At 43.7% G+C, this 14123-nt stretch overlaps 1 protein-coding gene across 1 annotated transcript in view; it reads right to left on the bottom strand.

The window, feature by feature from the left end:
- LOC124134203 (nuclear cap-binding protein subunit 1-like) overlaps nucleotides 1-14123 on the bottom strand; it is a 38005-nt gene that overhangs the window by 10790 nt on the left and 13092 nt on the right. Inside the window, exons 6-14 of the mRNA XM_046498921.2 lie at nucleotides 12218-12325; nucleotides 11716-11763; nucleotides 11409-11482; nucleotides 10337-10406; nucleotides 4324-4539; nucleotides 3535-3632; nucleotides 2317-2380; nucleotides 1830-1940; nucleotides 649-713 (exon numbers count right to left, since the gene is read on the bottom strand). Of these exons, the coding sequence (XP_046354877.1) occupies nucleotides 649-713; nucleotides 1830-1940; nucleotides 2317-2380; nucleotides 3535-3632; nucleotides 4324-4539; nucleotides 10337-10406; nucleotides 11409-11482; nucleotides 11716-11763; nucleotides 12218-12325 (854 nt within the window). The remainder of the gene's footprint in view (nucleotides 1-648; nucleotides 714-1829; nucleotides 1941-2316; nucleotides 2381-3534; nucleotides 3633-4323; nucleotides 4540-10336; nucleotides 10407-11408; nucleotides 11483-11715; nucleotides 11764-12217; nucleotides 12326-14123) is intronic.

Raw genomic sequence — 14123 nt, forward strand, 5'->3', positions numbered from 1 at the left:
TAACGTCAGTCTGTAAATAATCGAGTCTGGAAAAGAGTGAGTGAGTGAGTGAGTTTGGTTTTACGCCGCTTTTAGCAATATTCCAGTAATATCACAGCGGGGGACACCAGAAATGGGCTTCACACATTGTACCCATGTCGGGAATCGAACCCGGGTCTTCGGCGTGACAAGCATAGTCGCCTCTTACGACAAGCATAGTCGCCTCTTACGACAAGCATAGTCGCCTCTTACGACAAGCATAGTCGCCTCTTATGACAAGCATAGTCGCCTCTTACGACAAGCATAGTCGCCTCTTACGACAAGCATAGTCGCCTTTTACGTCAAGCATAGTCGCCTCTTACGACAAGCATAGTGGCCTCTTACGACAAGCATAGTCGCCTCTTACGACAAGCATAGTCGCCTCTTACGACAAGCATAGTCGCCTTTTACGTCAAGCATAGTCGCCTCTTACGACAAGCATAGTCGCCTCTTATGACAAGCATAGTCGCCTTTACGTCAAGCATAGTCGCCTTTTACGTCAAGCCAAAAGACTTGAAGACTAATTCTAATTCAGATCTTCAGGGGTCTCTGGTTCAAGAAATCAATACCTCATGACTTTTTGCCAAAACCAATTCAAGATGATGGACACACACAAAGCTAGTTCCTTACCTGTCTATGCAGGCAGTATGCATTTCATCAATTCTTTCGAACAACATTTCTGTCGCCTGGGCAAGCTGGTATACTGTTAAGGTACAGGTACAGGTATGAACGTGAAGATCCTGAGATCAATGGTGAGACATGAAGAACAAGCATCAGCCATTGTGGCCAAGTCCCCCATCACAGACAGGACTTCTGAGGGTGGACCATTATATTTCATCTGTGCTATGGCTCTTTATTAAAAGAGATTGATTGATTGATTGATTATTGTTGTTAAACGCTGCACTCAACAATATTCCAGCTATATGATGGCGGTCTGTAAATAATCGAGCCTGGACCAGACAATTCAGTGATTGACATCATGAGCAACGATCCAGGCAATTGGGATACAATGACGTGCACCAACCAAGTCAGCGAGTCTGACCACCCGATCCCATTAGTTGCCTCTTACGACAAGTATAGTCGCCTTTTACGGCAAGCATGTGTTGCTGAAGACCTATTCTACCCCAGATCTTCAAGGGTCTAAAAGAGATTGATATTCATAAACATGCTGGTTTGTCTGTTCCATACTGGACACATTCACTATTTCTGTTACAAAATGAAATACAGGTTTCTTTGAAAATTAAGTCCACATCATCATAATCGAATGGGATCTAAAATAGCCTAGCCGCAAATATGTTCAAAATCAAGATCAGTCAAACCCTATTTTTGACCTAAAATATAAGTGGACCTGCAGGCTCTCCCGAATGACTTTCCAACCTCATATGGAAACAAGCATGAAATACTCATATCCCCAACCAATATGACATGTCAGGTTGTGTGCAAGGCAAGAACTATTGTACGGTTTTCAAGATCTGCTCTGGAAAGGAGCACTACCACCATTTTCAGTCAAAGTCAAAGTCGTTGCTATGGAAACTCATAATATAAAATTTATTTAAAATCCCAAACTATCAAAAGGCACCAGTTCACCACTAGACCTATCTATATGCCAAGTTTGATAAAGGTATATCTCATGATTTTTTAGTTCTTCTCAGGAACGAAATGTGATGGACGGACAGACAGCATCCATTCCCATATCCCCCTTCCACTTCGTGGTGGGGGATAATAATCTATGAAGCTTATCTTGAGGTTTTTCGCAAACAACTAATGAAAAAAGCTGTGACCTTGACCACTCCTGCATGTGTGTAGGATACAACTTGTGGCATGGAGCCTGGCTGTAGCTTGCACAACTCGATGAAGAGAGAGCCGTACAGGATCTCAATGTAGGGTGGGCGTGGCAGCTGGAACAGCTGACTGAACACGACCTGTGGGGAGGGAGATGACATACTGTAACTCACAAGGACAGTCCTAGAAGTCAAGATACTGGCATAAACAATGTGGTCAGTAGAAACAGTGTGCCAGTGATCAAAGACACAACCTCTACAATTTATTATTTTTATTGATACCAGATAGATGACGAAATTGTGTTTCTTGCATCATTGTTAATGACCTTTATTTATAGGTCTGTAATGATATATAAATGATCATGATAATGCTTTTAACAAACAAACAAACAGTTACGTTTCTGTATCAGGCTATGAATAGATAACAAATGATTCTTTCCAATTTTGTCTTATTTTTCGCATCAGGTAAATGATTTATCTGAACCACAGTATAGTAACACAGTGTTCCTGTACATACCTCCACTATCATGTAGTTAAGGGGGATCTTGTTCTTGCTGGTGAAACTCAGCAATGTTGCTGCACTGCAAACAATGAGGAAGCGTTGGTTATTTCATCCTACCAATGACTGTGCTCAAGTCATGAAGTGAGTTGAGGATTACTGCTCCTCTCGTTAGGTCACTATTCGCAATGCAGCAGCTCCAGGCAATGACATGTACTATGATGTAGGAGTGAGTGAGTGAGTGAGTGAGTGAGTGAGTGAGTGAGTGAGTGAGTGAGTGAGTGAGTGAGTGAGTGAGTGAGTGAGTGAGTGAGTGAGTGAGTGAGTGAGTGAGTGAGTGAGTGAGTGAGTGAGTGAGTGAGTGAGTGAGTGAGTGAGTGAGTGAGTGAGTGAGTGAGTGAGTGAGTGAGTGAGTGAGTGAGTGAGTGAGTGAGTGAGTGAGTGAGTGAGTGAGTGAGTGAGTGAGTGAGTGAGTGAGTGAGTGAGTGAGTGAGTGAGTGAGTGAGTGAGTGAGTGAGTGAGTGAGTGAGTGAGTGAGTGAGTGAGTGAGTGAGTGAGTGAGTGAGTGAGTGAGTGAGTGAGTGAGTGAGTGAGTGAGTGAGTGAGTGAGTGAGTGAGTGAGTGAGTGAGTGAGTGAGTGAGTGAGTGAGTGAGTGAGTGAGTGAGTGAGTGAGTGAGTGAGTGAGTGAGTGAGTGAGTGAGTGAGTGAGTGAGTGAGTGAGTGAGTGAGTGTGTGAGTATGGTTTTACACTGCTTTTAGCAATATTCCAGCAATATTCCAGCAATATCACGGCAGGGGACACCAGAAATGTGCTTCACACATTGTATCCATGTTGGGAATCGAACCCGGGCTGTCAGCGTGACAAGCAAATGCTTTAACCACTAGGCTACCCGACCGCCCCCTATGATGTAGGAAGAGATGTTATGCAGTCCGTGGACATTTACTACTGATCCCATGGGTGTGGGCAAACATCCACCATAATAGAAGCAGATCTGGGATTCAAGCCCATCGTCATCGGATCCTGGCAGAGCTGGGGAGGCAACTCTGCATAATTAAGTGCAGTGATGCCGTAATAAAAGTCTTTATCACCACAAACTGTAAACATGACAAACCAAAGTGCAGAATGTAAAGGAACATTAAGGCAGAACAATCAACAGTAAGTTCTCCTCCACATGTGTTGTGACACAGAACGCATGGTCCTACTTGTCAGGCTGGGAGGAGGGTGTGTATATTACCAGTCCTTCCTCTCGATGTAGTATGTGTGGATGATCTTGTGGAGATGCTCCTCAATCAGGTATCTCTCAATGGCATGGCTCCCCGGCAAAACACTCCCCTGACAAAAACATGGAAACAACACTCAGACATCAGCAGCATAAAAAACACTGTTTCCGACACTGTAGCTCACCTGTACAAGTAGTCAACAGTGTAACATGTCACTTAACACTTAAAAAACTTTAAAAAGTTGCTGTCAATTATTTTCTGCACATGTCCAAGACATGCTGGTGGTATGACATTGTAAATTTTGTGGACTACATCATTACTTTGGGGTGGAAGGTAGTCAGTTTGTGGAACCAGGACACTGCTGGTCCATGTACACCGAATCATGTCGAGGGAGGCATTGGAAATAAGTCTTGAGATTGCCGACTTCCATTTCATCATCTCCAAACCCAAACTCACAGACTTTCAGAAAACTGAACTTGAACAGTGATGCAGCTATGAGGAGGTGGTACAGCAGGGGGCCGCAAGAAAATTGAACAATTTGAGAATGGACGGAAATGTGATTTCGAATATCTTGCTGTAGTATCACACTGAACATTTTGTAAAAAGTTGTGCATTGAAGCCATATCTAATGAAAAATAAAAACTGTCAAAATTATTTCGTATTTATTTTGTGTTGAAAACTAGTCTACAGGCTATAGTCGGACGCTCTTTATTGTTGATGTGTGAAACAACGTGTCTGCAAATCTACACCTATGTAAGGGTGTGGGGCAAGATGTGAAAAGCTAAGTAGCAAAGAAAACTCACCTCGGGTACATCTGTGTAGTCAAACAATCTGAATGTGACGGTGGGTAGGGGGTACTCGATCTCCTCGTTGTGAGAGGGGGGTATGATCTGGGGGAGAGTGTGCTGCAGGGCGTCACATAACACACTGTCGAAGGCCAGGTAGGGGCGCAGGATCTGCTTCTCCACCCACTTGTTGTTGCGCAGATTCTTGATCTGTGCCCACAGACAGTCCAGGTACTGCAACACCGTGGCATTCGCCATTAGACACCATCAACACACCATGCACACTAGGGCTGAACCGATACATCAGTGCATCGTGAGGTTCCATGTGATGATACAATACACGATACGTTTTTTCTGTATTGATACAAGATGATACACTTGCTGAAATACATTACTCACTATTCGTTTAATGAACCCTGGTGTATTGTCATTCACAAAAATGTGTTGTAATTAGAGTTTCAAGTTCCATACTCAAATAGTCACAATGAACGTGTCTACAGCTACCTTTTCCTATTGAACCTGCTCTGAAATATTTATAGTCAAGAAATTTTCATGCTATTTGATGTTAATATGCATATCTATGTATCGTGATACGTATGGTATCATGACCTCGCTGTATTAATTCACCCCTAATGCACACTGAGCACAGCACAGTCCTGTCAACAGACGCGTAGCTAGTGTGTGAAACAGCTACATGGTGCTGGTGTGTGAAACAGCTACATATTACAAGTGTGAGAAACAGCTACATAGTGCTAGTGTGTGAAACAGCTACATATTACAAGTGTGAGAAACAGCTACATAGTGCTAGTGTGTGATACAGCTACATAGTGCTAGTGTGTGATACAGCTACATAGTGTGTGATACAGCTACATAGTGCTAGCGTGTGTGAAACAACTACATAGTGTGTGATACAGCTACATAGTGCTAGCGTGTGTGAAACAACTACATATTACAAGTGTGTGAAACAGCTACATGGTGCTAGTGTTTGAAACAGCTATTGTACATAGTGCTAGCGTGTGTGAAACAGCTACATATTACAAGTGTGAGAAACAGCTACATAGTGCTACTGTGTGATACAGCTACATAGTGTGTGATACAGCTACATAGTGCTAGCGTGTGTGAAACAACTACATAGTGTGTGATACAGCTACATAGTGCTAGCGTGTGTGAAACAACTACATATTACAAGTGTGTGAAACAGCTACATGGTGCTAGTGTTTGAAACAGCTATTGTACATAGTGCTAGCGTGTGTGAAACAACTACATATTACAAGTGTGAGAAACAGCTACATAGTGCTACTGTGTGATACAGCTACATAGTGCTACTGTGTGATACAGCTACATAGTGCTACTGTGTGATACAGCTACATAGTGTGTGATACAGCTACATAGTGCTAGCGTGTGTGAAACAACTACATATTACAAGTGTGTGAAACAGCTACATAGTGCTAGTGTGTGAAACAGCTACATAGTGTGTGAAACAGCTACACAGTGTGTGAAACAGCTACATAGTGCTAGTGTGTGAAACAGCTACATGGTGCTAGTGTGTGAAACAGCTACATAGTGCTAGTGTGTGAAACAGCTACATAGTGTGTGAAACAGCTACACAGTGTGTGAAACAGCTACATAGTGCTAGTGTGTGAAACAGCTACATGGTGCTAGTGTGTGAAACAGCTACATAGTGCTAGTGTGTGAAACAGCTACATAGTGTGTGTGATACAGCTACATAGTGTGTGAAACAGCTACACAGTGTGTGAAACAGCTACATAGTGCTAGTGTGTGAAACAGCTACATAGTGTGTGAAACAGCTACACAGTGTGTGAAACAGCTACATAGTGCTAGTGTGTGAAACAGCTACATAGTGTGTGTGATACAGCTACATAGTGTGTGAAACAGCTACACAGTGTGTGAAACAGCTACACAGTGTGTGAAACAGCTACATAGTGTGTGTGATACAGCTACACAGTGTGTGAAACAGCTACACAGTGTGTGAAACAGCTACATAGTGCTAGTGTGTGAAACAGCTACATAGTGTGTGTGATACAGCTACATAGTGTGTGAAACAGCTACACAGTGTGTGAAACAGCTACATAGTGCTAGTGTGTGAAACAGCTACATGGTGCTAGTGTGTGAAACAGCTACATAGTGCTAGTGTGTGAAACAGCTACATAGTGTGTGTGATACAGCTACATAGTGCTAGTGTGTGAAACAGCTACATGGTGCTAGTGTGTGAAACAGCTACATAGTGCTAGTGTGTGAAACAGCTACATAGTGCTAGTGTGTGAAACAGCTACATGGTGCTAGTGTGTGAAACAGCTACATAGTGCTGGTGTGTGAAACAGCTACATAGTGCTAGTGTGTGAAACAGCTACATAGTGCTAGTGTGTGAAACAGCTACATAGTGCTAGTGTGTGAAACAGCTACATAGTGCTGGTGTGTGTAACAGCTACATAGTGTGTGAAACAGCTACACAGTGTGTGAAACAGCTACATAGTGCTAGTGTGTGAAACAGCTACATGGTGCTAGTGTGTGAAACAGCTACATGGTGCTAGTGTGTGAAACAGCTACATAGTGCTGGTGTGTGAAACAGCTACATAGTGCTAGTGTGTGAAACAGCTACATAGTGCTAGTGTGTGAAACAGCTACATAGTGCTAGTGTGTGAAACAGCTACATAGTGCTGGTGTGTGTAACAGCTACATAGTGTGTGAAACAGCTACACAGTGTGTGAAACAGCTACATAGTGCTAGTGTGTGAAACAGCTACATGGTGCTAGTGTGTGAAACAGCTACATAGTGCTAGTGTGTGAAACAGCTACATAGTGCTAGTGTGTGAAACAGCTACATAGTGCTATTGTGTGAAACAGCTACATGGTGCTAGTGTGTGAAACAGCTACATAGTGCTAGTGTGTGAAACAGCTACATGGTGCTAGTGTGTGAAACAGCTACATAGTGCTGGTGTGTGAAACAGCTACATAGTGATAGTGTGTGAAACAGCTACATAGTGCTAGTGTGTGAAACAGCTACATAGTGCTAGTGTGTGAAACAGCTACATAGTGCTAGTGTGTGAAACAGCTACATGGTGCTAGTGTGTGAAACAGCTACATAGTGCTAGTGTGTGAAACAGCTACATGGTGCTAGTGTGTGAAACAGCTACATAGTGCTGGTGTGTGAAACAGCTACATAGTGATAGTGTGTGAAACAGCTACATGGTGCTAGTGTGTGAAACAGCTACATAGTGCTAGTGTGTGAAACAGCTACATGGTGATAGTGTGTGAAACAGCTACATAGTGTGTGAAACAGCTACATAGTGCTAGTGTGTGAAACAGCTACATGGTGCTAGTGTGTGAAACAGCTACATAGTGCTGGTGTGTGAAACAGCTACATAGTGATAGTGTGTGAAACAGCTACATGGTGCTAGTGTGTGAAACAGCTACATAGTGCTAGTGTGTGAAACAGCTACATGGTGATAGTGTGTGAAACAGCTACATAGTGCTAGTGTGTGAAACAGCTACATGGTGATAGTGTGTGAAACAGCTACATAGTGCTGGTGTGTGAAACAGCTACATAGTGATAGTGTGTGAAACAGCTACATAGTGTGTGAAACAGCTACACAGTGTGTGAAACAGCTACATAGTGCTAGTGTGTGAAACAGCTACATGGTGCTAGTGTGTGAAACAGCTACATAGTGCTAGTGTGTGAAACAGCTACATGGTGCCAGTGTGTGAAACAGCTACATAGTGCTAATGTGTGAAACAGCTACATGGTGCTAGTGTGTGAAACAGCTACATAGTGCTAGTGTGTGAAACAGCTACATAGTGCTAGTGTGTGAAACAGCTACATAGTGCTAGTGTGTGAAACAGCTACATGGTGCCAGTGTGTGAAACAGCTACATAGTGCTAATGTGTGAAACAGCTACATAGTGCTAGTGTGTGAAACAGCTACATGGTGCCAGTGTGTGAAACAGCTACATGGTGCTAGTGTGTGAAACAGCTACATAGTGCTAATGTGTGAAACAGCTACATGGTGCTAGTGTGTGAAACAGCTACATGGTGCTAGTGTGTGAAACAGCTACATAGTGCTAGTGTGTGAAACAGCTACATGGTGCCAGTGTGTGAAACAGCTACATGGTGCTAGTGTGTGAAACAGCTACATAGTGCTAATGTGTGAAACAGCTACATGGTGCTAGTGTGTGAAACAGCTACATAGTGCTAGTGTGTGAAACAGCTACATGGTGCTAGTGTGTGAAACAGCTACATGGTGCTAGTGTGTGAAACAGCTACATAGTGCTATTGTGTGAAACAGCTACATAGTGCTAATGTGTGAAACAGCTACATAGTGCTAGTGTGTGAAACAGCTACATGGTGCTAGTGTGTGAAACAGCTACATAGTGCTAGTGTGTGAAACAGCTACATGGTGCTAGTGTGTGAAACAGCTACATAGTGCTAGTGTGTGAAACAGCTACATGGTGCTAGTGTGTGAAACAGCTACATGGTGCTAGTGTGTGAAACAGCTACATAGTGCTATTGTGTGAAACAGCTACATGGTCTAGTGTGTGATACAGCTACATGGTCTAGTGTGTGAAACAGCTACATAGTGCTAATGTGTGAAACAGCTACATGGTGCTAGTGTGTGAAACAGCTACATAGTGCTAGTGTGTGAAACAGCTACATGGTGCTAGTGTGTGAAACAGCTACATGGTGCTAGTGTGTGAAACAGCTACATAGTGCTATTGTGTGAAACAGCTACATGGTCTAGTGTGTGATACAGCTACATGGTCTAGTGTGTGAAACAGCTACATGGTGCTAGTGTGTGAAACAGCTACATAGTGCTAGTGTGTGAAACAGCTACATGGTCTAGTGTGTGATACAGCTACATAGTGCTATTGTGTGAAACAGCTACATGGTGCTAGTGTGTGAAACAGCTACATAGTGCTAATGTGTGAAACAGCTACATGGTGCTAGTGTGTGAAACAGCTACATGGTGCTAGTGTGTGAAACAGCTACATGGTGCTAGTGTGTGAAACAGCTACATGGTGCTAGTGTGTGAAACAGCTACATGGTGCTAGTGTGTGAAACAGCTACACAGTGTGTGAAACAGCTACATAGTGCTAGTGTGTGAAACAGCTACATGGTGCTAGTGTGTGAAACAGCTACATAGTGCTAGTGTGTGAAACAGCTACACAGTGTGTGAAACAGCTACATAGTGATAGTGTGTGAAACAGCTACATGGTCTAGTGTGTGAAACAGCTACATGGTGCCAGTGTGTGAAACAGCTACATAGTGCTAGTGTGTGAAACAGCTACATAGTGCTAGTGTGTGAAACAGCTACATGGTGCCAGTGTGTGAAACAGCTACATGGTGCTAGTGTGTGAAACAGCTACATAGTGCTAATGTGTGAAACAGCTACATGGTGCTAGTGTGTGAAACAGCTACATAGTGCTAGTGTGTGAAACAGCTACATGGTGCTAGTGTGTGAAACAGCTACATGGTGCTAGTGTGTGAAACAGCTACATAGTGCTATTGTGTGAAACAGCTACATGGTCTAGTGTGTGATACAGCTACATGGTCTAGTGTGTGAAACAGCTACATGGTGCTAGTGTGTGAAACAGCTACATAGTGCTAGTGTGTGAAACAGCTACATGGTCTAGTGTGTGATACAGCTACATAGTGCTATTGTGTGAAACAGCTACATGGTGCTAGTGTGTGAAACAGCTACATAGTGCTAATGTGTGAAACAGCTACATGGTGCTAGTGTGTGAAACAGCTACATAGTGCTAGTGTGTGAAACAGCTACATGGTGCTAGTGTGTGAAACAGCTACATAGTGCTAGTGTGTGAAACAGCTACATAGTGCTATTGTGTGAAACAGCTACATGGTCTAGTGTGTGATACAGCTACATAGTGCTATTGTGTGAAACAGCTACATGGTGCTAGTGTGTGAAACAGCTACATAGTGCTATTGTGTGAAACAGCTACATGGTGCTAGTGTGTGAAACAGCTACATAGTGCTAGTGTGTGAAACAGCCGACTCACTTCTTCCTGTGGGTGAGGGTCATCGGTAGCCCACACTCTCAGTGCTGGCACATGGATGTGCTGACGTTTGCTGGAAGAAACACATGAAGTCCATGACCAACACTTCACACACATCATATCAGAGACTGAATGAACATGAGAACACTTCTGGTAAGTAGAGAAATTATTTCAGTTTGGCCTTCACAATATGAACAAGAGTTTGCCACTAACGTGGCTATATCCCCCGCCCCTGTTGCGTAGTTTATGACATAATGAAATCTAAACAAACCCTAACCTTTTTTAACCGAGGTGGAACTTGTCATGGAAATTGTCAAAAAAAGGAAACGTAAAAAATAAAATTTTCTAAAATTTCTAAATAGCAAAAGGCACCAGTTCAGCATGTACTTGACAGACCTGCACAGTTTGATGAAAAAATACTGAACGGTTTCTGAGTTATGCTCCGAAAACAAAACGTGAAGGACGGACGTACGGACGGACGGAGCCAGTTTCTATATCCCCCACCAACTTTGTTGCGTGGGGGATAACAAGGGACATTCAAAATACAGGCAGAATATTATTCTAACATTACAAAGTAGAGCATGACCTTTACCACAAAGTGAGTGGGCGAGTTTGGTTTTACGCCACTTTTAGCAATATTCCAGCATATATCATGGTGGGGGACACCAGAAATTGGCTTCACACATTGTACCCACATGGGGATTCAAACCCGGCGTGACGAGTGAGTTGGGTTAAGAGCCGCTTTGAACAGTATTCTAGTTATATCACAGTGTGTCAGCTTAATGTGGGAGGAAAGCTCGAAGTGATGCAGGTCTCAGACATTTACCACTTCGGCGAAACCCACAAGCACGGGTATGGTGCTGAATAACCTAGAAACATAATGGGGAAGAAACGGGATTCAAACCCACGATGAAAGATGCAGCTTCCAAGGGACGCCCGAATTGCGGTGCCTTAGATGACTGGGGCCAGCCGTGACCTGCCCCTTCGGTGTGACGAGCAAACGCTTTACCCACTAGGCTACCCGACCACCCTTATCACAAAGGATAGATAAGTCTCAATGGGACAGTGTCTGTACCTGATGTAGTTGTCGACGGTGGCCAGGAGCTTACTGAGCTCAGTCTCCTTCTTCTCGTGCAGTTCCTGTCCGACCTACAACACAACATTAATTCACAGTCAAAGTAACATCTGTACATATTTAAGCAGTGTTCGAACTTATGGTCCTGGGGTCTGTCGCCCCTTAATCTCGGACATTCAACAATATGGTAATGACAAGGACCCCTGGACTTTCATGCTTATTTTCAAACATTATATAAGTGATTGATTCAACAAATCAATCATACACTGAGATAGGAACACTTGACACAAGGGCTGGAACAACTTACCCAAGGCAAGGCCGTCAGAACACAGTACACATACCAGTCAGATCGAACCTGAAACACATCAAGATATTATGATGAGTGTGGATGTAAAAATAAACAAATATAATCAAGAACCAAGAACAGAGCAACAATTTGGCGAACAATTATTCAGCAAATACATATTCTTTGTAAACGTAACTGATTTCTGAAGTTTCACACATGGAAACTACTCTCTGTAGTATTGCATATCTCTTCAGAAAGACACAGCTCGACTTGAGGTATGCACCATGAGAATACTGTGTCACCCTAATTTTATTGTGTTCAGACATCCAAGAGAAAAGGGGCCTACCATTTCATATTTCATATTATTATTATTTTTCAAGCATTTTTGGGCCAAATTCTTTTTTTTGTTATCATAATTATGTACCATATTTATGCAATTCCCATCTTACTAGGAATGTAACAGTTGACCTACCATATGTATGTATACACTAATGGGATGTAATAATCAACTGATGTTCACTACCTGTGGTATGTTGTCCTCAAGAGTCACCTCGATGAAGTTGTCAAACATCTGCAGCAGCGACCCTGACACCAGCACATGGCAGTTGACCAAGTCGGACAGGAAGCGCACCTTGGTGGACAGACAGTGGATGACATGTGGATGACATGTGGATGACATGTGGATGACATGTGGACAGACAGTGGATGACATGTGGACGACATGTGGATGACATGTGGACAGACAGTGGATGACATGTGGACAGACAGTGGATGACATGTGGATGACATGTGGACAGATATGTGGATGACATGTGGACGACATGTGGATGACATGTGGACAGACAGTGGATGACATGTGGATGACATGTGGACAGACAGTGGATGACAAGTGGATGACATGTGGATGACATGTGGACAGATATGTGGATGACATGTGGATGACATGTGGACAGACAGTGGATGACATGTGGAAGACATGTGGATGACATGTGGACAGACAGTGGATGACATGTGGATGACGTGTGGACAGACAGTGGACGACATGTGGATGACATGTGGACAGACAGTGGATGACAAGTGGATGACATGTGGACAGACAATGGATGACATGTGGATGACATGTGGACAGACAGTGGATGACAAGTGGATGACATGTGGATGACATGACAGACAGTGGATGACAAGTGGATGACATGTGGACAGACAACGGATGACATGTGGATGACATGTGGACAGACAGTGGATGACAAATGGACAGACAGTGGATGACATGTGGACAGACAATGGATGACATGTGGATGACATGTGGACAGACAGTGGATGACATGTGGATGACATGTGGACAGACAGTGGATGACATGTGGACAGACAGTGGATGACATGTGGATGACATGTGGACAGACAGTGGATGACATGTTGAAGACATGTGGATGACATGTGGAAGACATGTGGATGACATGTGGATGACATGTGGACAGACAGTGGATGACATGTGGATGACATGTGGACAGATATGTGGATGACATGTGGACGACATGTGGATGACATGTGGACAGACAGTGGATGACATGTGGATGACATGTGGACAGACAGTGGATGACAAGTGGATGACAAGTGGATGACATGTGGATGACATGTGGATGACATGTGGACAGACAGTGGATGACATGTGGAAGACATGTGGATGACATGTGGACAGACAGTGGATGACATGTGGATGACGTGTGGACAGACAGTGGACGACATGTGGATGACATGTGGACAGACAGTGGATGACATGTGGATGACATGTGGACAGACAGTGGATGACAAGTGGATGACATGTGGACAGACAATGGATGACATGTGGATGACATGTGGACAGACAGTGGATGACAAGTGGATGACATGTGGATGACATGACAGACAGTGGATGACAAGTGGATGACATGTGGACAGACAACGGATGACATGTGGATGACATGTGGACAGACAGTGGATGACAAATGGACAGACAGTGGATGACATGTGGACAGACAATGGATGACATGTGGATGACATGTGGACAGACAGTGGATGACATGTTGAAGACATGTGGATGACATGTGGAAGACATGTGGATGACATGTGGATGACATGTGGACAGACAGTGGATGACATGTGGATGACATGTGGACAGATATGTGGATGACATGTGGACGACATGTGGACGACATGTGGATGACATGTGGATGACATGTGGACAGACAGTGGATGACAAGTGGATGACAAGTGGATGACATGTGGATGACATGTGGATGACATGTGGACAGACAGTGGATGACATGTGGATGACATGTTGACAGACAGTGGATGACATGTGGAAGACATGTGGATGACATGTGGACAGACAGTGGATGACATGTGGATGACGTGTGGACAGACAGTGGACGACATGTGGATGACATGTG

The sequence above is a fragment of the Haliotis rufescens genome, unplaced genomic scaffold (assembly GCF_023055435.1).
Source record: "Haliotis rufescens isolate VD_foot unplaced genomic scaffold, xgHalRufe1.0.p SCAF_1, whole genome shotgun sequence".
Lineage (NCBI taxonomy): Eukaryota > Metazoa > Mollusca > Gastropoda > Lepetellida > Haliotidae > Haliotis > Haliotis rufescens.